Source organism: Drosophila takahashii, chromosome 3R, assembly GCF_030179915.1.
Source record: "Drosophila takahashii strain IR98-3 E-12201 chromosome 3R, DtakHiC1v2, whole genome shotgun sequence".
Classification (NCBI taxonomy): Eukaryota; Metazoa; Arthropoda; class Insecta; order Diptera; family Drosophilidae; genus Drosophila; species Drosophila takahashii.
In genome coordinates, this window is record NC_091681.1 from 20,157,604 (window position 1) to 20,182,218 (window position 24,615).

The following is a 24,615-nucleotide window of genomic DNA, read 5'->3' on the forward strand; positions in this document are numbered from 1 at the left end:
CCCTAGGGACTTTAAGGGATCCAATAGTCGGGTCACTCGACCGTGGCATTCTTTCTTGTTCATATTTCTAATTCAGCTTACTTCAAGCAACAACGATGGAACTTCGACGACGACAACGATGATGACGAGGCAGTCGCTCGGATTTGGATTCGTGATGGGAACTCGGTTCCTGGTCGGCAGCCGCAGTCGTGCGTTGTCCTTTGCTGCTGTCGGTTGTGTCCGCGCTCCGGTGACTACATCCACATCCTCAGACGTCCTGAATCAGGGGCCTCGACTTTCTCGGAGCCTGCTCGTCGGGCACACACCTGTGCGCTATCTCCCTCCACTGGCGAGTAACGTAAGCAAATTTGCACGTAAATTGCGCTAAATTATCTTACAACACAGCAAAAATTTGCCTGGCGCGGATTTATTCGCGTGTGCCTGTGCCAGTGCCCCCCAAATCCACTCCACTTCACACCGATCCCCAAACCCGAACCCATGCTATTTCCCTGAAGGGGAGTAATGTAGAAGGCAGGAAAAACACGAAATAACCGCTAAGTGTTTTACAACTTGAAGGCGTTAAGTTGGCCATCCTGGGTTTTCCAAGTTTTCCCCGGGTCTTGGGCCAGAATGGCAAACAAAAATCTGTGTAAGCAGCTTTGCTGGCGGCTCGGAAAAACCCGCTAGCCATCGGCTTGTCAACGGTTTTAGGTCCTTTTTTTATAGTTGCCTTATTGAATTTTAAAGATCGCGGAAAGTGTGGCGTTTTACATGCATAATGAGGCCACTAGCCTCCTAGTGGCTTCACCAGCGAAAGTGGAAACGTGATGGCATGGCAAGAACATAAATTAAAACTTTGCCTTTTAACTCAATTAACAACTTTCGTGTGCACAAAAACAATGAAAGCTATTTACCTTTTTTTAATGGAAAGTTATTTGTAATTACCTACTGAAACTAGCACTAATTAGACTGACTTTTTAACATTTTTTGTTTGCATAAAGTTGGCGTAATTAATACTAGCAAAAAGTCAATAGCTGATTATTATAACTCTAATGTTTAATATTTAATTTTGTTTAACTTCAAACTATTCAACTTTCAACTAAATTATCCCATTTATCCGTCGCTTGTTTAGTCTAATTTATTGTTCAATAAATTCTGCAAATATATTTTAACAATATAACAAATGAATATTCTCCAGAACTTTTTTCATTTTTATAACTTAATCTATCATAAAGAACATAGTTGAATTTAAGTGTCATTTCAGTTTAAGTGTTTTTCTAAAATTTAATGGCGCTCTTATCCATTTCAACCATTAAATATTTAGGATTTGTTTTTAAATTATTTATTTCTATCCTAAACATTTTTTTTCGTCAAAGAGTCTGTGTAATTGATAGTCGTTTTATAGACTCAATACCGCAACCTTAAATTTGTAAAGCCACATATGGGATATTTTCGGAATCCATAAGGAGTCCCCAGGGCGTCCCCGGATCTCGCCAGGATTCGTTGATGTAGGCTCTTATTCTCCACTCGGCGGTTCAGCGAACTGTGCCCAAGGTCCTGGCACTTGTCAGCAGGAGGGATTACTCCATCTGCGCTGCTTCGCTGGCCACATTTTATTGTTTGTCAGCATTTACATGTCCTTTTTCCCCGGACTCGCCTGCTGTGAAAGTGTGTGTGTGTAATGGCCGCCGCGACTGTTTTGTTGTTTCCTTGTTAGCCACGCATAAATTTTAATAGTTTTCCTATGCTTTAAGTGGCCAACGGGCCTTGGCTGTCTTGGCCGCCTCCTCCTCCCGCCACCCACTTTCACCTGCCCACGATTGCGGCTCTGGTTTGGAGTGGCTAAAAATAAAGCCTGGAACGCCGACGAGCTTATCCTTGCCTTGAGCTGTTCAAAATGGAATTATTAATATTTCACGTACCGAAATATAGACATGACCGACTGAAAATGCTTTCCACACACACGGCTGACTGTGGGACTCCTCAGCCCTCTTCCTATCCCACCTGACGGTTGTTTATTCGCGCATCAGGACTCGTGGGCCTGTTTAATCATAACGTAATGCGGTTCACCTATATAGGTATATATATATGTGTACCCTGTATACATATATAATGCGGGGGAGGTGCGTGTGTGGGTTAGGATTTCCATTAGCGCATTTCATTTTAATTAAACTGGCAACTGTCACGTAGTCGATCGATTTGTTAGGCATTAGGGCAGTAATTTGGTTTCCATTCCCCCGCCCACGGCGACATTATCCTTAGCTTTTTTGATTTGTCTTACCCAACTATGAACAAGAAGTTGATAAAGTAAACTTTTCGAAAAAGTTCAAAAGTTTTTCGGCAAATTGCGGTCGTCCGCCAGAAATACCAACTTTTCGGGATATACTTGGCCCAACTACAAGTGGAATTTGTGGCCACAATTTCAATATTAATTTCAGCCCTCACCTGAAGGGGAAAGGTAGGGAAAAGGCAAGGCAAGGGCAATTGAAATTTTAGAAAAATACCTGGGAGCCCCATCTGACCCAGATCGGGTATCGCTTAACAAAGTGTAAACTGTCTTAACGAATTATTTGCCATAATATTTTGCTGGGACCCAAACGGTTTGCATAGTTCGGCAAAAGTTTTCGGGTTTCGCCCCACTCTCTCACTCCGATTCCGACTCTCAATTAAACGCATTTTAAGCGTTATGTGCTGCAAAACTTTTGTGGCAAAGTACTTAGGTGTCAGGCGAAGACGGATGAGGGCGAGGTGGCCAGAAAACTTTTCCAATCGATGGCATAAAGGCAACGCCAAGCAATTAATGCCCCAAAAAAGCAGGAAAACAAAACTGTGAGTGGAAATTGGCGTGTTTGTCTGGGATTGTTGTTGGTTCCTTTGTTTCTGACCTGAAAATGCGAATAAAGATGGGGATGAGAATGAGGCATCATCGTCTGCTTTTGAAGTAGTTCATTAAGTGATTGTTTGATTGATGGCTCATCTTCATCTGATTTGATTTTCATTGCCCGATACCGCACTTTGTTTGGCATTTAATTGGCCAGCCGAGGAAGAACAAGGCTAAGTAAGCGGATAACTGGGGTGTTTGCAAAAGAGGGAGGCAGTGTTAATAATAGCCCGTCTATGGGGTCAACTATAGATATTCGACCTTGAGCAACCCATCGTTGCACTGACTTGCAACTGGAAGGAGCTCGGTGGCTGATTTTGATTGATGACCTGGCTGGAAATAAATTGGAGTGTGTTATTAATAAGCTTATGGTGCAGATATAATGGTCCTTTGTCTGGCATTTGATTGAATGACATTTCAATTATCTCATTCAGTTAGAGGAAACGAAACGTAGTAACGAAAGGTTAATTGAAAAACTAACTGCATGTGGGCAGGGGTGCTTTTAAATTCAAACAGCATTTCGATTGACACAGTCCACTATAAAAGGGAATCAAATATGAAAGAAAGTAATTCTTCTTTAATAGTAAGAGAATATTTTATGATTTTAAAAAGGGTATTGATTACTTTTTCAAAGCTTGTATGGTAGGTGCCTTTAATAGAACAAAAATACTCTAAAATATTCCCACTCTGTATGAAATTCAGCAGATTGGCATTTTTATTTATTCAATTAAATGTTCAACATGCCAAATTGCGACAGCATAGTATCCCTAATATCCTATTTACCTACATAATTACTCTTTGTATAGTTATTCAGTCAATTTGTAAATTCAATTATATGCATGATTAGAGAAACACAAATCGCAATTCCAGGCAAATAACTCAATCAGCTCGTCTGCCGAAAATCAGCCACGTTACGTATACGCAGCGGATGCCCGTTGACAATGTATGCCCAACTAACTAGCTGCCAGCAAATAGACACGATGCGAGGCCATTGTGTGGATGTGAAAGTGGATGGGTGAGTGGGCAAGTGGGTAAAGGGAAGGGGCTCAGGGAATCAGCCATTCATAAACACCGGCCCCATCCTGGCCTGCTCATCTGTCAGCTGGAGTTTGGTTAGTCAAACGTTTGTTACATTTCGCTGGCTAAAAATACGACGCCAGATGCGAGCTTGTGTATCCATGAGGTACTGGATCTGCTAGTGGGGTTCCAGGTGGTAGTAGTTCGCTTATCTAATTATAGCTTCATTACGGCGCTGCCTGATGGAACTTGGACGGTTCGGGGATGGGGATGAGGTTACCTTAGCCCAATGTAAAACCACCAGTCTCCCAATCTCCCACCGCCGAAGGACAGACGCTGGCAAGTAGGCCATGTGCAACCCATTTGGCTCTGGCCTAGACATATTATTATCTGGCCAGGCAGCCATGTAGCTATATGTAGTTCAGCTCTCGATTCCCGGGCCTGTCAGTCAACATAATCATCGTCATCAGCGACGAGTACATTATCGCAGGCATGATAATGAACCTTCGGCGCGAAATTGCAGCCATTAGTTGGCCCAAAAAGCTGGTAAAGAGGCCCTTAGAGTGTTTACCACTTGGGCGCTGACATTTTCTTGCTACTGCGGGAATTCTACGATAAAAAACAGAAAAAAAAGAAAGAAAGAATGAAAAAAACTGAAAGTGTCGACCCAGTGATTTGATTTTATTTGATTTGCCTTCACTTTTCATGTGATTTTTCGATTCCTTTCTCTTTTTCTGTATTTTGGCTCTTGTTGACGCTGATTGAATACAAATACAAATATAAACAAATGGCGCTCACCTGCACGTAAATAAAAGCTTTAATACATCAACAAATAATGGCATGTCTGACAGTCACCTCGATTCCCCACCCTCACATCCGTTTCCGCTTCCCTTTTTATATTTTCGTATATTTTTCTTGTTTTATTTTCGTTTGCCTGCCGCTCGGCAAATTCGATTTTCAACATTTTACACTTTGATTTCGTTGGCGCTGTCCTTGTCATTATGTGATTTTGGTATTTTGCGCAAAAACACACAATAGAAATAATGGCAGGAGGGAAGGGGGCTAAGGGGATGCTTAGCTGGAGCCGCCTTGAAAATTCCCCGTAGAGCATTTGACTTTAATGGCGCCCGAGGTTCGAAGTATATTGACATGTTATGATGCGTGGCCGAGCTGCCATATACTTGGTTATATGGACCATATATGCTATATAGTGCGTGCCTGGCCTGCCAACAGGAGCGGTCTTTTAGTCCTTTGGTCCTTTGTCTTCGCATCCTGCCGACCCCGTTGCAATATTCCCCTCTTATATTAATTCAATCACTTTGGCTGCATGCTCCGCTTTATGGACAGTCCTCGGATCATCAAACTCTCTTCTTCTGACCTTTACGGTTTCGCCTGGCACACATTTATGGGTTTCAGTTCGGTGATGAAACTTTAAATTTCCTTCCTTCCTTCCTGCTCCGAGGAAATCGTCCGCAAATCGTAAAGCAGACAAAGGGACAGGCCATAAGCCTGCTGGGATGTATCTATATCTATATTTATCCGTATTGCGGCGGATGCTGAGGCTGAATCTGAAACTGAAGCTGATGCTGTTGTTGTCTGTATTGTTTCTTGTCAGCTTGAGTTTTTCGTGATTTTTCATGTGTCTGTCCTGTCAGCAGAAAGAAAAGCTGCTCTCCTCCTCTTCACTCTCTTTCGACTTTGGCTTTCCCAAGAATATCACAGAATATCTAGCAGAATATCCGAGAAGTTGCCCCCAAGCAATCTGCGATTGAGTGGGGGACTCCGAAATGGGGATGACCTTTGCCAACTAACAATCGGTTTCCATTTCCAAATCGCATTATATATGCTGCACCAATAAAAGTTAAATTGTCCTCCGACTGCGAGAGGACATCAATATGGGATTTCATATTTGTCTGCTTAATATTTCAGCGTGGCCGTCAAAAGGATATCGAAAAAGGGACTCCCTTCTCCCGAAGCGATTTATCAAGAGCTGTGGCGGAATAAAAACGAAATTAGACTGGGTGGCAGCAGCGAGTTGATTGAATCCAGAATTGGGTTGACATTGTGCAAACTTTTCGTTACAATAATTCATTGCTTTAGGATAGCTAGCACTTGAATGCGACTGTAAATCATTTATCGAAATGCATTTCTTTGTGTGGAAAAGTTTAGCAAGTTTTCAGTCGCCTAACGTGTGAAATAATTGATGGTTCGTGTTTTGTTTGCAGTTGGAAAAATAACAAGTCATTTTCCCAGCCGAAAACACAGAGCACAGGCCATAAGGTCATACGGGCTCCACTTTCCATTTAATATGTTTTCGATTACATTTCAATATGTATTTTTGGACACTGAACTTTTTCTGGCTTATTAAATGTTTATTTATGGCCGAAATGCGTGGTCCGACCTCCCAGCACGTGCCACTTGAAACTGTCTGGACAGAAAGCAGAGGCAAAGTGCGGCTACAGTTACAAGTTTAATATTCAAAATTGAAATCTTATGCCAAGAAATGCAGGCACTTTACTGCTAAAGCCGAATTTCGACTTTCGAAAAACTTATTTTATTGAAATCCCATTACGTTTCATGTTTACGCACCTCCGACGAGGAGTAACTTCCAAATCTCAAACTCAATTTGTTAAAAGTACGTAATTGTGGCTAATGGCCCCGGGAAAGTTGGCCCAACTGAGGCCGAGGGAGGATAACTCCCAATCAGATGTTTACGCACACTTGGATCCGGATCCATGTGTGCCGGGTAAATAAAATAGGTAGAAAATTGCTGGCATATTAGCCAGCGAAATGCCATAAAAATGTGCTCGCTTTTATACACTCGAGAGTGCTCCGGTGTCCCATAAAAAGTCGGAGCTCGGGAGCAGAACAAAGCAGAGACATTCGATTCACTTGCGTGCCCGAACTCATCCAATCGTACACTGGGAGAATATGCAATAACAAATTTGATTAGATATTTTATAAGATGGGTTTCTAGCAGGGACCGTAAATAACAGTTATTTTTTACTTATATATTAAAAAGATTATTGTGATATTTTGGTTTAAACATCATAAATAACACTCATTTTACTCTTGTCCACAAAGTATAGGCATGTCAAAAAATCTGGAAAACAAATAAACTATTATTTGGCCATGTCTATAAAGTAAATAAAAACCAGTCAAATTGTTGACTGTTCTTTATGGTCCCTGTATTTAAGTGCCTGAGAAAAATCGAAATAATTTGAGAGTAGTTTCAGTTGGTTTTTTAAGATATCAGATCGCAAAAAGAGGAAATTCAATCATCAGGGCGAAATTATACCTACTAAATTATTTAAATTAAACCTTTTATTTTCATACTACATAATATCTCCTTTTTTAGGCTTTCGTATTTTCTGTGTAGCTTTCTTTTTTGGGCCAGTCCCGTTAAGAGCCCGAGGCACAAGCACACTCTTACACACTCTCACACACACTCACTCACTCGCTGGGGTATAAATGCAAATGGCAATTGACTTTCATTGCGGATGGATACGGATCGGGTGGCCAAGGAAATGGGCGGGAGAAGGGAAGAAGGAACTGAAGACCTGGGCCCAGAGCACAATGTCAAATTCAATCGCCAGCGAAGGTCGCGCACTTGGCATGAAAAGGCCAAAGCCAAAGCTGAATCCAAAGACAAAGTCAAAGTCGAAGCGGAAAGCCATCGACATTGGGTATCGACCTAGGTGAGTGACTCCGGCGGACTCCGGAGAAAGCCAGGCCGTGCCGTGTACGTGATTTCATGCTAATTGTTTGGGCATTGCAGCAACAGTAGTAGAGAAGCACTTGGGCCAAGTTTGCATAGCCAGTGGCCCTGTTTTCGGCCCTCTGCAAATACTCTTCGGCCATTTTGCGCTCCGTTTGTCAATGTCGTCTGAGGAACTTTCGAATTGTCGTCGCCTTCTCGGGGCCGTGCAATTAATTAACGCTAATGAAGCTGCCTGCCTCCGACTCGAACTGCCACGCCCGTTTGTCTGGCAAAGTTTTTATTTGGACTGCACACCTCGGAGATGGGAGGAGACCACCTAATCGCTCAAGGTCTCGGCTGCAGGTTGCTCAACTGGCAGTCGGTTGAACGGAAAAGAGACAAAACCAAAACCAAGCACTCGTGCCAAGAGCAGGATGCCTCCTGGCTTCTCAGTCCACCTGCCTCACCTGGCTGAAACAATCAGCACAGAAAGTAACAACAATTGAGCAAAATACTTTCCTGTGTGTTTTTACTTTTAGTTCTTTCTCTTGTACCTTCCCTCTTCCACATTTATTTTTCCCCTTTTTTCTTTGCTTGCCAAAAGCAGTAGAAGTACTACAATGCCCTCTTCTCTCCATGATGTTTTTGTTTTGAGCGACTGTGTGTGTGCTTGTGTCCTTGATAAGGATGCATCTTTTCTATTGTTAGCTTGGCATTTTGAAAAATGTTCTCAGCGTGTAGCTCGCACTCTCTCCGTTGCCTCTTTTGCTCTGCCCGAAAGCCAGCGGCTTTTGAAGTATGTGTGTCTGCCTATGTTACATGACTGCACGTGCTCCTGCTGCCTCCTGCCTCCTGCCTCCCGCCTTTCACCCCACCACATCCCACACCCACTGCACTCGGAAATAATTTGAAATGCAAAATCATGCGGAAGGCAGGCGCAGTGCGGCAGACGCAGGATGGCCGCCACCTGCTCACCGCTTTCCGTGTGGCACTTGTTGTTGGGACCTAAGCACACTCAAACATGCGGACATACGGACACACAGGCATACGGACATACGGACACACGCACCCGCAGGCTCGCAGATACTCGTGCATAGGTTCACAGGATCTGGGCAGTCGTGCGTAGCTTTTTAGCAATTTGATACCCTGCAAAAATGTGGAGTATAAGTACTTTTCTTGTATCTGTGGAGTGGCGCCCGAAGAGGGATTTCACTGTTGCAAAACGATTTTACAAATTGTGGGGCCCAACGAGGGATCTTCTGTTAACCTTGAAACATATATTCAATGGGTAGCATCTATGCTGTCCCTGCTCGGGCGCCATGCTTGCTAATGTGTCAACAGAATATGCTAAATATTTGAATCGTCCACAAGGAAACGGCACCCTGTATATCAATTAAAGCGTTTCTAGCACGTTTCAGTCGTTATTTTTCTCCCTTCTCGGAAGCCCTTCGAATTAAATTTCCTTTGTCCGCATGTACGCGTATGCTGTAAGTCATTTCCGCAAGTTGTAAATTTATTTTAATAAAGCTGCGGTGCGTGTGAAAATGTTTGCGCCCCTCAGCTGTCAAGTCAAGTGGCAGGGCAACGGTCAAAGAGACCCAAACTATGACGGGGCGTGTGAGGATGTGGGCATGTGGGCAAACAATTTTCACACTTTTTGGCTTTGGCCAGCAGTAACCGTATAAATGATATAAACAACAGCCGGAAGCGGAACGACATGCATCATGGATCCATGCAGCCAGTGCCCCGACGCTCCGACGTGCAAATACACTGAAATATTCAACAGCCATGGCGGAGCGATGGCTCCGGGGCTCTGCCATTCTGCCACGGCAATGGGACTGCATATTTGTGGGTTGCAAGATAAAACCCTGCACATGTGGGCCTGCCTGCCCAGGAAAGCATCATCAGCAGCAGAGGCAGCCAGCGAAATTAATTAAAAATTGCATAACCGCCACTTTTATGGGGCCAGCTTCCCTGGCCATTGTGAGTGTGCCGAGCCCGGGGCTTGGGCTACCCCTTTTTTTAACTTTCTTAATGTCTGACCCATTTTCCGCCAGACGAGAATTCAATTTAATTAGCAGCCTAGCAGCGGAGGGTCTAGATAAAACATAGACCACCAGACCAGGTTAAAACGTAACTTTTCCCCATTTCATTTGTGGTTTAAACTTTACAAATACAAAACACATACCAGCTGCGAGTTAATCAATTTAATAATTTTCTCTGAGGTTGGCTTTTCCAAAGCCATTGTAAATAATTAATGAAATAATTAATTCCATATTTGCTTTTTCCATAAATGCCTATCAATGACATTTTCTATTCAAACGTTTATTTTGCATTGTAATTTATACGATATATGTACGAAATATTGCCCCGCCCACTCATGGCTCTGTTTATTTTGTAAATATTCCCAAAATGCTGCTCGAATTATGCAGTTCATTATTCAGCCCGGGACCAGGACCACTCCACTCGAAATCCCCACGATGAAAGGCCACAGGAGCCGCAGGACACGCTGTCGTTGTCGTTTTCGTTGCCGTTGCCATTGCCGTCAAGCCTCAAAAATGCAGACCTGAAAAATGCCAACTAAAATGCTCATCTATTTTCAGCTAAGGTGTGTGTTTGTGTGTGCGAATAATGTAAACCAAATATACCAAATACAGGGGGAGAAAAAGTGTGTTCTAAAATAAACCAAATGTATGCCTTTAATGGAGTGTCAGATTTGAAATAGAGCAGGATTTGCATTTCGAGCATATCAAGTCAAAATTGATACCACAAAATCGTTTCATATCATTTTTTTTTTTTGGTGTACCAATGAGATTCCCTTTATTCAATTTTGGTAGGTTAATCTATATCTTATTTTAGAATATTTTCTATTCATTTTTCCGAGTGCCTGCACAAAGAATGCTGCTCCGAAATGAACAACGCGTTGTTTGGGCGGGTAGCAGTGCAAATATAGCTCGTAATACTGCAATTTAAAATGTAAATGCGAACAAGGCCAAGTCCGATGATGGCCAGCATATGAATATGTATCTGTGTCTTTGTGTATCTGTGTGGGCCACAATACAGGGCAGGGGCAGGCGGAGAAAGCCAGATGAATAATTGAACTTTTACTTCCGCCTTGTCAGCCTGATTGCCTCCAGGGGGCTTCTGCTGCTGGCTTCTTAATACATATATACGCTGTATGTTTTTCTTTCCACTTTTATTTTTCGTTTTCTCTGTTGTTTGATTTAGCAAATGGCCGACATAAACGCAACAAAGTTAGCTTTGTTTTTCCTTCGGTGGCCTGGCCCCAACCACAGTTTTTCTCGGTTGACCGCTGTCGATTTATCTTTGCATACTTCCAGCGTCCAATTAGTTTCGATTCGCTGCCGTTCGATTCGTTTTCCGTTTTGGATTCGATTTGTTCTCCGGGTGACAAGCGTTTCAGCCCGATTTCATTTCCTTGGGCCGCCTTTGTCTCGGGGCCTTTTAGCACTCAATTAAATCGCCTTCCGAGGGACATATTTATGAGCCCGCTTCGGCCTGTAATTCCAGCAATCCACCAATGATAAATGACTTGCTCTCGATTGGGTCACTCAATTAGAACGCGCGGCGTGTGGCTCAAGTGGCATCTTCGGGATTAAGTCCAAATCGATTAGCGAAAGGGATGAATGAGAAAAAAATAGGGAGCCCCTCGAAGATTTCCCGGTTCCTTGCATAAATTAAAAATTAATTAAGAGCCAAGAAGAGCGGTTCAAAACGCTCTTTGAAAAGTAATTAAGGCTGACCATCAATCTGGGCAACCGAAAACCCGAGCCCCGAAAACCAGAACCAAATCCGTATCCAAACAAACGAAAGATTCCAAATTAATTTTTTCGACTTTGTGTGGGCCGAGAGCAAACATCAACGCTTGTGGCTTGGCCCAAGTCGCTCAGCTGTAAATAAACAGAGGCGAATTCAAATAAGCAAAGAATAAGTAAGAATAAATAACTAACAAGCCAAAGTTGCTCCCAACTCCCAGAGCTGACTGCACCGGGACAATGGACCAAGGGGCCAACAGGCCACAGCGAAATAAATCACATCCATTCACAATGCGAGTGAAGCGTGGCATGTCCTGGCAAGGACTCATCCCACCAAACCAACCCACCGACCTATCCAGCCAATTTTCAGACAGTGGACGCTGGCTCAAATATTATTCTGCCAAAAATATCCCACAGATTTCATTTGATGTGCGTATTGATTGCATTGATTGATTTAAACTCCAATTGAATTGATAGCTGTTTTGGGGGATACACTCGTATTTGCATCCACTGTGTATGCGATGCTCGGCTAACTTTGAAAGGTCAAATGAAGGCAAGAGTCGCAAAAGGTAAAGATGCTGGCTTACCCAAAAAAGATGTATATATACATATATTAAAAAATAAGAAATAACCGTTGATACAGAATACAGAGACACCGGCTGTGAATGATGTATTGTGATGGATCCCCAGTCCCTCGACTCCCTCGATTCAGACAAAAGCTGAGACCCGGGAATCTGACTTTGGTATTGTTGTGGCGCATTGTCAATGCGTTTGACAAAAGCACTTGGTCGGGCAAATTCAAAAAGTGCGGGTGGAGCGCGACCTACGAGGACGAGCCATGAGCCACGGGCCACGAGCCTTTTCAATTTGTTGTCCTTTATTGATTTAAAGTTCACTTCAGTCGCGGTCGCTTTGTTGGCGAGTGTCGGGCGCACACAAACCACATGAAACTCATTTCCCCGAAGGTGCGGCAGTTGAAAGGACCCATCGTAAACCTACATATATGGCGCACGCAAATAAACACAGTTCCTCTGCTGACACTCGTATTTGTTATCCGGAGTTTACTTAGTTTGCCCGACATGGGAATTACACGTTTGGCTCCCAAATGTTTGCCTACTCCAAGGGGAAATGCAGAAGTGAAAGTGGAATGGAAAGTGTGGCCCAGGGCAATTCATAAAACAGGGGAGGGGCTGGCATCGATTACCAGGCAAGCAAATTGCAAAATAAATGTATATAATTTGAAAATTGACATTTGCTAATGATAAGCCTCTGTCGCCGTTGCTGATGCTAAAATATGGCCAGAATTCAGGGCCAAAAAGAGACAGCGAGCAGCTGTTAACAGGAATGGGATGAGCATTTGGGAATTTCGGAATTTCTGAATTTTGGGAAGGCAGCAGCTGGTGCCATCGCGCAAAAAGGAAGGAAGCTAAATTTCGAAGGGCCCAAACGGAAATTTCCTCCCACGTTGAAGCTCCGAAATTGAAGCTGTTTATGGTAAATTAAACCAATTGAGTGGGATTACGTTTTGCACACTACAACGCCACCTCCCTCGCTGGGTTTCAATTTCATTGTCTGAACGAGCCTGCGGCCAACGAAATTTCTACGCCCATACAATGCCATCAAAGCCACAAGGTGTTTATGGGCTTAACTCTGGCTATGATTTTGCTTATTCTTTTGCTGCCGGGATTTGCATGTTCCACGATTTGGTATCTGGGCAGGGGGATGGATGGCGGCTGGAAGACAAATGGCCAGCACGTTGCGGTTCATTTGGCTGTCACAACAAATGCCGAATTGATGCAAATGTAAATGGATATCGAATCCGGGAAGGCGTCGGCGGAATCTCAAGCAGAAGTCAAGAGATGAATACAAGGTTTAGGGAACTTGATATACTCTCTACGCTTAAGGACTCTTAAATGGATCCTAATCGGTTTCATTCCATCAGACACGTAGCCAGGATACCTTAACAGGAATATAGAATGGAAACTTGAAACTTTTGATCACACAGAGTTTATCAACCTTTTCCTTATAACTTTTAGGAAAAATTATATCAATGCTTTTAGATTTATTATTCCAAATTAAATTAAATTTAAAGAACTCATTTCCATATTTCATTTTCCTAAATATAACACAAATATTTATTTACATTTATTTGTATAGAAAACTGTTTGTAAAAGGGACTGCAGTTCAGGCTTAAATTCCCCCATAAATGCCTAATATTTCCATGACTATTTCTCTTCAGTTAAGCATTCTGCCAATACAAATACCACTTACTTTGCCATCAGCAAACTGGCTTACAAGCTGTTGTTGCCCTTTTGAAGGGGCGCTCATAAATAAGGCAGCAGATAAATCGAGTTTCTTTTTCAATTGCAGGACTTGGCAAGCGATTGGCAATAAGGCAATAATAGCGGTGGCCATCAGAACGAGAACGAGAACAAGAAAAAGAGCAAGTGTCAGGCAGCATGTCGTCCCCATTGAGAGTCCTTTTCCGTGGCACTAGGGCAGCATTTGGATCTGGCAACTAAGCGGGGCGAGCACACATACCGACTCACCGACGACACACCGCCTGTGGTCATTACCATGACGCTGCTGCAGCGACTCCAGGCCATGTCGGCCACCACAACCAGGACAATATTGGAGGACAGCATCGGGAGCTTCGGTGGCGCGACAAAGGAACCGCTGGCGGGCCAACTTCCCGTGCTGGAGGAGTCCGCCTCGCATGCCCGTTATTTGAAATTCATCGCCGACGGGCTCATCGACGAGGGACTGGGCAGTGCGGTGGGCAGTGGGAGCAGCGGGAGCAGCATCGCCGTCTCCCTTGAAGACGTCGTCGCTGGGCAGGCACAGGACATCCAGGCGGGCGAAGGACCCACCGACGATGCCGACGGCAGCAGCCATCTGGCATTAGTCTTCGTCAAGTGTTTCATTATCGGTTTCATCATACTGGCCGCCATCCTGGGCAACATGCTGGTAATTGTGTCCGTCATGCGCCACCGGAAATTGCGGTGAGTCCTGGCTCCTCCTCTTCCTCCCCCTTTTTCTCCTATCCACCGACTGGTCATGTTGCTCTTGTGTCTGGGTTGACATTGGCTCCATTAATTTGTCGCCCTGCATCAAGTGGTTTTTACTTACCAGCCACGGTTTCAGTTTCCATGTATTGAGTTCTTTCAGAAGGCTTCAAATGCTCGTAGACTACAAATCGAGACTCTGCCGTAGCTCTGCCAACACACACAGTGTACAACAGCACGATTTACTTCGCAAAGCGAACCACTAATATATCCCCGCGTTACAAGTTCCAATAAATATTTATTATTGCGTTAGTCACATAAATATTATTCAGAAAATATACATTTAAACTGACCATCAGAAATCTCTTCCAACGCAATTTCTTCATAAAATCAAATCTCGGTGTCACAGAAACCGTTCCAAAGTGAACTAGACGATTTAGAACGAACCGAAGAAATCTTCCTTAAATTAGAGCAAGTTTATTTTAAAACTATATCCACCATCTGTAGAATCTTTATTTAAAGATCTATAAATAAAAAACTGAAGAGGTGTTTACAAAATACACCATTTAAAGCCGCTGTATACCCCATTCATCCCCTTTACTTTAATTTCCCTTTGTTTTTGAGCAATTGCCCGAGTTGTAACCTGCCACATTGTCCACGAATCGCGGATGTTTTAGCTGCCAAGGACATGACTTTGCCTTGTATTTATTCTTTTTTTGCACCTTCCTGCCGAGCGATTTTGTGCGATTTGACCGCGCTCGGCTTTACGAGTAGCTACCTCGTTTTTGCGGCCATTAATTTGTCATCATTTATCATATTTTCCATCATTTTTGCGTGTCAAGCGCACAGAACTCATCTTGTCCGCCTTCCGAACGTTTTTGGGGCGTGGACGGTTGATTCCGCAGTCAGTTGGCCAAGTTAAATGCTGGCTACGTGCGTAATTACATTAGAAATGTTAATAAGCGCAGAGCATAAAAATAAAAATATTGTTGCCTACTTAGGGGGGCGCCATTGGCATTTACTTTATGAGCGGCCATATAATTTGTCAAATTTATGAATTGAGCGACGCCACAGCCGCCTCCACATGAGATATGGCCATATATATATATGTGGGTGGTTGCCAGGTAGCCGAAGGTGGAAAGTATGTACGTGTCTCAGCCGCAAATTCATAAGCCCAGCACCGCTGGCATTTAAACAGCCCAACATAAAACACTCGGAGCGAGGCGACAATGGTGTAATGGCAATGGTGTAACCTAACCCCGGGACATTCAATGTCAAGGCGCAGACTATTAAAGCAGCCCCGGGAAAATGTCTTCCACTGTCATTGCCGTATTCCTTTTGCCTTGGAACCGAGACCAACCGACGCACACCTGACATTTGTGGCTGCGTCTAAGGATGCGACTAAGGATGAGGATGCGACTGAGGATGAGGATGAGGCTCATTTAGCCTGCCAGGGACAGGCAATTTGGGACCTGACCCTGACTACGTCTATGCCATGTTGCCGTTTTTATCTCAGCATCTTTTTCATTATTGTTGGGCTTTTGCTTGGGCTTGCGCTCATTGTCATGTGCGTTTTCCGCACCATTTTCACCTTTTCCGCCTCGCTAGGCAGTTTAAATCATCAAATTAGACTTAATTACGAAACAACATGTATTCCCACTTAGGCCCCATGTTACATCTGCCACCAGCCCGAATCCCTGAATTTTTCCATTCAGGATAAGCCATTCCGCCCGACAGTTGTGCCCTGTGACTTTTTCGATTAGACACTCAACTTAAATTATTCATGTCACACAAATCGAAAAATTGGGTGACAAATTAAAGCCAGGCCAAGAAGATCAAGCTCGGAAGTACTCGCCCCCATATTTTCCCTATCAACTTGAACTTGAGCTTGCCGGGATGACTGCCGAAAGTGCCGACTCATAATTGTAATCAAACTTGACACCCATCAAACGAACGGGTCGTTCCCACGCAGCCACTATGTAAGCGGCTTTTGGGTAACGCCTCAATAACATTTTCGTGTTGCCCCCGATGCGGGTATTTTGCCTTTGCCTTTGTACTTTGCGGTGCTTTAAGCCTGCCCTCGCATAGTCGACCTTTCGGGGCGTCTGTGGCTGGCTCAGTTTGTGGTGGTAATTAGGTTTGTCCTGGTGAAATATGACAAAATGAAGAGCGATTGCTAACGAGTTTAATAGATAAGGCCGAGAATACCCTACCTTACAAACGTTACAGCATTTACCATCCATGATGAATGCAGTTCACCCTTAAAGTTCCTTCATTCAAAAGTTTATCTTGCATTTTAAACCGTTTAGTGTGAAAGCAAAACTTTCCTTGGAGAAGTTGTGGCACGAGTCAAGTCCCCACAGACATTTCGGTTTTAAACTTGTATCTCAAGCGCCCATTCGGTTGCGGTTGAAGCCCCGGCCTGGGGTTATGTACGCTTGATTGTTTGAAAATCCATTCTGACGGCCGATAAACGCATTTGCCGCTCCACATTGCGTATACGCCGCGTGCACCTAATTGACTTAACGTTTTGCGGTGCCACGCAACGTTGATGATCGCTGGTGGAAGTTGCGGCGGCGTTAAGCTAATTATTAATTAACCCATTAAACAATGAAATCCACTCAGAGCAACGCGCCGTGCCGCATTAAACAGCGGTCACACGCGGCGTATGCGCAATGTGCGCTCGAAAGTTTTCAACTCGACTCTGAAAAGAAGACGGAGGAACGATTAGCGCTGTGAGCAGTGAGTGACTTGAAAGCTTAATGCACAAATTTAATTTGAGAACTTGGCAATCTCGATTCCTCCGGCACTCAGGCTTCCTTCTACTGGAAGGAGAAGCGGCTGGCTGTGCGGCTTCCGCCTTGGTTCCTGCTTAGTTTTATCCCAGCTCTTAGTCTTACTTTCACTCCCCTTTCCCTTGCAGCATCATTACCAACTACTTTGTGGTCTCTCTGGCCGTCGCCGACATGCTGGTGGCCCTCTGTGCGATGACATTTAATGCTTCCGTCATGATCTCGGGCAAGTGGATGTTCGGATCCGTGATGTGCGATGTGTGGAACAGCTTCGACGTCTACTTCTCCACCGCCAGCATCATGCACCTCTGCTGCATATCCGTGGACAGGTGAGTCGGGGTTTACTTGCGAATCGGTAATTAATTTAAGTTCCGGTCACCAATGGCATGAGTATTCGATACTGAATAAATGCATTACATACTGTGTTTATACGATGCCGAATTCACGCTATCATTTCACGCTTTCGGCCGATTCGTGCTTGTATAAACGCCATTTCGTGAATTCGGCAACACACGAAAGTTGACTATGATTTCAGCCCAAAAGCGTGATTTGGTGATATGCAGTATGGTAACTCTGTAAAAAATGATCGACGTTGCCAGATCGCTAGAAATTGAAGGCCTTTTATAGGCTATATCTCTAATCAGTGGTATTAAAAATTAGATATTTTTACCGGTCCGGCATCCCTATCAGCTGAGAGTGTATAAAAGCATGAATTTTCGGCTGTCGTATAAACAGGGGTTATTTCTATTTCGCGCTTTCAAGAAATCGTGATTGCTATCGTATAAACATAGTAAAACATACGTATAATTTATGGCGGTAATTTGTATTTTAAACCCATCATATTTGCTACTTTTAAAGAAGTGTATAATATTTTCTTTTACTATCAATCAGTTTTTATTGTTTTTATTACATATAAATCATTAGAGTGTCAAAATCTTAACTTAATAGTTTATAAAACTAGCTGGAAAACTAGGCTTCATTAATTTAGACCCTCCTAACGCTAATATCCTGTTTCTCCTCTCCCGCAGATACTACGCCATCGTCCAGCCGCTGGACTATCCGTTGATCATGACCCAGCGGCGCGTGTTCATCATGCTCCTGATGGTGTGGCTCTCGCCGGCGCTGCTCTCGTTCCTGCCCATCTGCTCGGGATGGTACACAACGACCGAGAACTACAAGTATCTCAAATCGAATCCGCACGTGAGTAGCCCATTTGCGAGTGGCCTATTAATGCATTTAATTGGACAATTAAATATAGCATTTATGCGTTGCTCTCCATTAAGGCCGCCCCCACAGATTTGTTTGGGCGGTCGCCCCGGTGTGCCTGCATTATTTATTCAATTTTCTTGCACATCAAACTAATAGAAAATTTTAATTTAGTTGAGACCGTATCGACTTTGCATGCATTTTGCATGGCCCCGGCCACGTGGGCGTCTGTGTGGCAGCCTTTGACTTTTCTACGACCCAACCCGCCTCCTCCTCAACGGAAATTGATTTATGTTTGTGTGGCTGAAGCAGTTTTACGCCTTTCAGGCTGCCAGCCGACAGGTAGCATATTTATTACTCCATTTTATTGGTTTCCCCAGCAAATACTTGGCAGCTCCTCGGCTCTATATATATATATATATATACGTATATATATATTTCCATCCCGTCAGCAGCTGCTGTTGAGGTGGTTATCATTGCGCAATAAAACGCTGATGTAGAAATAAATGTAGGTAATTCCATTCCGGTTTCCTGCGCGTATTGAGGCTGCGAGGCTCTGACTTCGACAAGCAGACTGTGCATAATTTTTGGGCTTTCCATTCCACCTGCCTGGGAGATCCTTTGCATACATTAGCAACCGCGTGGGAGGGCTTTAATTAGTTTAACTTATTTATGCTAATAACTGTCAGCGCACGAGGCAGAACGTCCTGGCCGTAAATCTGATTAGATGTCTTCTGGTGGCCTTTTGTCATGCCATCGCCGTAATGCACAGCGTAATTGAGTTTTTATTGTCGCACTTGGCATTGCAGTAATCGCATTGCCATTGCTATTGCCGTTCACATTGCCCATACGCAATGTTGGCCGTTGGCAATTGCCGAGCATTACGCTCCATTAGGGTTCGCCGCTGGCATTTCGCCACTCAGTCGCATTGTTCAGTGTCCATTTTGATTTATTGATAGTCGCTAATTGAGTTGCCCGTCAAATCGGCGATTTCCGTTCCGTTTCAGATATGCGAGTTCAAAGTGAACAAGGCGTACGCCATAGTCAGCTCGTCGATGAGCTTCTGGATCCCAGGCATCGTGATGCTGTCGATGTACTACCGCATTTACCAGGAGGCCGACCGACAGGAGCGCCTGGTGTACAGGTAAGCCACGATTCGAGTGGCCCCTTCATTTCGACGTTGTCAAATTAACGCTAATTACTTGTGTGCCCGCCAGATCCAAGGTGGCCGCCCTGCTGCTCGAGAAGCATCTGCAGATTAGCCAAATTCCCAAGCCGCGACCGAGCATCCAGGTGGAGCAGTCGACCATCTCGACGATGCGGCGAGAGCGGAAGGCCGCCCGCACTTTGGGCATCATCATGAGCGCCTTCCTCATCTGCTGGCTGCCGTTCTTCCTCTGGTGCGTATACTTGATGGCCCCAATTAGGCGTAAATATCGTTAATACACAAAAGCTGTGGTGTTGGGGGGTTTTTAATTAACTCGGACTTATTTGAAATAATTTTTAAACATGCAGTTGCCATCTGCGTATCTACCAATTGTCTTTTTAAATTAATTTACACGTGTGGTGTATATTTCAAGAAATCTTTTTAAAGTTTTGATTTTTTTAATAATATTTAACATTTTTTCCAAATTTAAATAAAATAATTATGTAATAGACATCTGCATGAATAACAAAAAATACATATTCGAATTGACAATGTTCAAAATGAGTTGAATGAGTTGGAATGTGTAGGAAAACTGGCTTGAATAAATAAGTGTACTGACGTAAAACTCAGTCGAACCAGAAATGGTGATGGAAAACGAATCGAGTAAATGAGTACACGAACAACTCAGACGAATTTATTCGAATCCATTCGAGTTCTTACATGACGTCATAAGGGCAAAATGGAAAATTAAATTTGTTTTGAAATACTTACATAAATATTTGACTTTTTGTCTTTTTTTTAAATTACAAATCTACCTTTAGTTTTAGCTCGCCACTGAATCCAACCATGCCATTTTCATATTTAAATCCTAAGAATTCGCGGACCAAGGAGGAGAAATATAAAATAGTGTAGTGAAGAGGCAGAAAGGAATGGTCTTCCTTCTACCGCAAATCCTAAGAATTCGCGGACCAAGGAGGAGAAGTACAAAATAGTGTAGTGAAGAGGCAGAATGGAATGGTCTTCCTTGGACCGCAACTTCTTAAGAATTTATCTAACAAACTCCAGGATGACAATACTAAGAAGTCGCGGTCCAAGGAAGACCATTCCTTTCTTTATCTGTGGCGATAGAGGCAAATTTTTTGGTTCTGGGATATGTTCATAAAACTAATTGTTTTTCCATATTTTTTTTTAATTCTCGTGGATTTTTGCATGTGTTTTGAGTTTAAACTAAGGGGAGCTTGGTAATTTCGAAAATAAGAAATCACAAAAATACTTATTTATAGACATACATATATGTATATCAAAACAAATTTAATTTTCTATTTTGCCCTTATGACGTCATATAAGAAAATCGAATGGGTTCGAATAACTCGAATGATTTCAGCCTATTCAAATATGACATTCTGTTTTTCGTTATCACTCGTTTAACTCTAGGCCTTTTCTGTCATACTCTATACGGACCAAGATGCAATCCATTCTAGTCATAGTGTGCTGAGCATTTACTCAACTCTATTCTATTCGAATGGAATCATTTCAAAGCCTGTTTGATTCCAGTCATGCAGATGTCTATTATGTATGTACTTAATTGCCATTTAAAAACATATTTAAAGAAAGCGAACATTTTAACGTAAAGATTTCTTTATTAAACTTACAAGTATATTACTTTAAACTGTAAGGGTAATCTAACCCTTCATAACTCATCCCTCTTCCCTAATTGATTCACAGGTATATCGTATCCTCGCTTTGCGATAGCTGCATCACTCCGCGCCTCCTCGTTGGCATCCTGTTTTGGATCGGCTACTTCAACTCGGCCCTGAACCCCATTATTTATGCATACTTCAACCGCGACTTCAGGGCCGCCTTCAAGAAGACCCTCAAGGTGAGTTGCGGGCTGGCCATCGAGTAATTTGCATTTATTTTCGACTTCGACATCTTGATGGGACTTTTATTCTATTCAATTTCGCTTTGTTCGGGCATCCAAAACTGAATTCTCTGCACCACCTTTAGACTTAGTACAGGGCTTCCGTAACCGCTGCAATCGCCAAGGACAGGGCCACCGCCACCCAATCCACCCAATGCACAGAGGCGGCAGCGGCAACCATATCGACAGCAATATCAACTGGCAACACGGCCGGGGCAACAGCAGCGTCCAACCGAAGAGGCTCACGTTTAGCAATTATTTTGGTAGCTATTGGCATCACGGAGGTACAGGGAAAAAACATAGTCAATTGTAAAAATATATTAATTTTAAAGAACTAATAAGTATCAAATTAATTTCACAACTATTTTTATGAAAAAACATTAAAATATTTCTTGAAAAATCATTACTTACCTAAAATACTTTTTCTTGAATAATTAAGAACTGTGAATTACTGTCAATATTTTTTTGAAATTTCTAGTATGTGATGTCCTGTTTTTTCTCTGTGCACCTCTGTGTTCAGCGGAGAGTGTAGAAAGCGTAGCGTTCATATTAGCTGATTGAAATGCTTCATCTACTGGTTGCTAAGCAAGAAAAATAGCTTTTCCACTGCCTGAAGAAGTGAAAACTCTGCACGTTCTTTGCTCTACTGCTCTGCCTGCGCCTGCTCTCTGTCTCTCTCTATCCGTTTCATTCTCGACGGGTTTTCCGGGCCCGGCCCGCAGTGAATGGGGTGCAATGCTTGGGCCTTCTAATCGCTTGAACATTCTGCTTACCATTTACCACGTATATATAGTATCATCTACTAGCATCTACCATCTCTCTTTCCACGCACAGCTGGCGCTTACTGTGCTGATTCGTTGCCTATGGCCCAACAAAAGCTAAGCGCGCCAAAACAGAAAGCATAAAACGTAATATTTAAATTAAAACTGAACCTCTTCTCTATATGTATGTCCTCACTCTCACACTCACGGTAACTCACACCCACACCTTCTCCACACAAGCGTAAATGCTGATGATGAAATGTTATTCTTTCTCTAAAAATTCTCCCTTTTATGCTGCACACTTTGACACACCAGCAACACAAATACACACACACAAAGAGGCACACGGACGGGTCCTTGTTCGTCCCTTTTTTTATACGAATGCGCGGCCTTTCATTTCGTTTAGCATTTTTTGTGTGTGTCTCTTTTTTGTATTTTTTTCCCTGGATCCCTGGCCCCTGGCTTCCTTTAGCCTTTGTTTTTTGTGTGAAACCAAATTGTCACAGACATGTGCCGCCACCCAACCAACCACCCCCTACCCTGTCGATTGTCCCGTCCCACGCGGCGTATGCTTAACCTTTCAGTGCTGTACAGTAGCGAGCTAACTCTATTAACTTACATAGCGTACTCTAACTATCCAGAGCAGTGCCATGTTATGCCCACCCACTAATAGTTGGGCCTTGTTTTCTCCCCGCAGAGCCTGTTTCCCTACGCCTTCTACTTCTGCCGACGCGGCAGGGGGCGGGACGACGACCGGGATCTGGAGTTCGGCGGTCCCAGTCGCCGGGGAACCAATGGAGCACGGGCCGGATCCGGATCCGCTGAGCTGGCCGCCAACTGCGTCAACTCGACGGCCTCGTCGGAGATTCACATGAGCGTGATGCGGGCCCGCCAGTATACCGTCAATGTCACGCCCACCACGGACGCCCAGATGCAGCAGCTTCATCCGCTCTACACCAACTAAGAAACCCACGGCGTATACTTGATTTCATCTCCAGTGCTTCACAAACGTCTGTTCATGAGTGCGCAGTGCACACCAAGTGTTCTCCAGAAAGCAGAAACCAGATTGCCAGCTTACAAAAATAAATTACTCGACAAAAACATTCCTCAAAATAACGGCTAAGAGGGCAAAAAAGAATTTAACCACAAATAATAGCTAAAGCAACAGCAACAATACGACAATCCCACAGATTAAAGAAAGCCTTCGAGAACAGCAAATTGACGTGCAAAATGAATTGAAATATAAATAGAAATATAAATATTTCGACATACATATTTACGTGTCACGGAGTCAGGAATTTCATAAAGAGATGTTTATAAATGCGAATGCAAATAGATATATGAATGTTTGATATACGTATATAAAAAGCTAGATGTTAACCCAAAAAAAATAAAGATAAAAAACATGAGATATGCATGGATTGAAATAATACTCTAAAGCAAAAAGTAAATAAAAGCTACAGTTACACTGTAGATAAAAGGTCTGGTTGAAAAGTTATTTTGTTTGAAATACTTTCTTTACCAAAATTGTTTCATATCTTTGGATTTTTATGTTCACATTTAGGATTTCTATACATTTTATTAGAGTTTTAAGCTTAAGAAAAAGATGAACGCATTTTGTAAATACTCAAAGCACTCAACCAGGTCTTAAATCTACTGATAGTACAACTAATGTTAATTTGTAGCAACGTGTTCTCATTTTTCGTAGAATTCATATTCTCGATTCTTTAAAAAGTAATGACAAAGGTCGTTCGATTTGTTCAGTACATTAAAATAATCTAGTTCATTAAACCGAAATCAAATTATATATATGTCATAATACATAACCAAACAAAGCGATTCATTCGTATTAAAAGTTAGTGTAGAAGCTAAAGCACGACTAACATATCCATTGGGTCTTTTAGCCCCAACTTTGATGTTTCCCGACTTTGAGTCCCCACACTGTTGTTGTAGTCGAGTTAGCGCTAGAGCTATATATTATATACGAACTATACCTGTAGCTGTGTACCTCTCTCCCTCTGCGAATAGATGCAACTGACATTCATAGAACTGTTTTGTAATCTTTTGAGCAAGTGTGACTAATTCCTAAAGCGCTTTTCTCTTGCCTGGACAATCTTAACGAAGCACAATAAACTAAATCTCCAGACTTCAAGCCAGTTTAGTTGACTTTCGCTTTCGTCTCGTCTCGAAATTAGTTGAGTAGGAGATAAGGGAGATATTATCAGAAACTGCCACGCCCCCTAGCAGCGCCCATAAATCAAAGGTGGTTCAGTGGAAAGCTGGCTAAGAATTGTTTGCCTAAAATATCAAACCGTTGCAGAAAATATATACGACATGCATAAAACGCCGACTTTTTCTTACGATTCACAGTCATTATTTAAAGCGCCGGCTTAAGAGCTCACCGCCGTCGACAAATGAGCATCTGCCCTC

At 43.1% G+C, this 24,615-nt stretch overlaps 1 protein-coding gene across 3 annotated transcripts; it reads left to right on the plus strand.

Moving 5' to 3' along the window:
* The first annotated feature begins 198 nt into the window (after window positions 1–198).
* Window positions 199–23,679, plus strand: Octbeta1R (Octopamine beta1 receptor). 3 transcript variants are annotated; one of them, XM_044394295.1, is made up of 8 exons: window positions 199–337; window positions 13,724–14,355; window positions 17,282–17,479; window positions 18,179–18,350; window positions 19,364–19,500; window positions 19,574–19,756; window positions 21,229–21,382; window positions 22,883–23,679. In XM_044394295.1, the coding sequence occupies exons 2-8, from the start codon at window positions 13,931–13,933 to the stop codon at window positions 23,147–23,149; spliced, it is 1,536 nt and encodes a 511-aa protein (XP_044250230.1). In that variant the 5' UTR covers window positions 199–337; window positions 13,724–13,930; the 3' UTR covers window positions 23,150–23,679. The 3 variants fall into 3 exon arrangements, with proteins under 3 accessions (XP_044250230.1, XP_070072309.1, XP_044250231.1); XM_070216208.1 differs by lacking the exon at window positions 22,883–23,679 and adding an exon at window positions 21,511–21,596; XM_044394296.2 differs by lacking the exons at window positions 199–337; window positions 13,724–14,355 and adding an exon at window positions 17,083–17,100.
* The last annotated feature ends 936 nt before the right edge of the window (window positions 23,680–24,615 follow it).

What these genes read in the sequence shown, in the direction of transcription:
- Octbeta1R (XM_044394295.1), top strand. Translation starts at nt 13,931, where the DNA reads ATGACGCTGCTGCAGCGACTCCAGGCCATGTCGGCCACCACAACCAGG. An exon ending in TGCTGCATATCCGTGGACAG is followed by an intron (nt 17,480 to 18,178) that starts GTGAGTCGGGGT and finishes CCTCTCCCGCAG; the next exon opens with ATACTACGCCATCGTCCAGC. An exon ending in CCTTCAAGAAGACCCTCAAG is followed by an intron (nt 21,383 to 22,882) that starts GTGAGTTGCGGG and finishes TTCTCCCCGCAG; the next exon opens with AGCCTGTTTCCCTACGCCTT.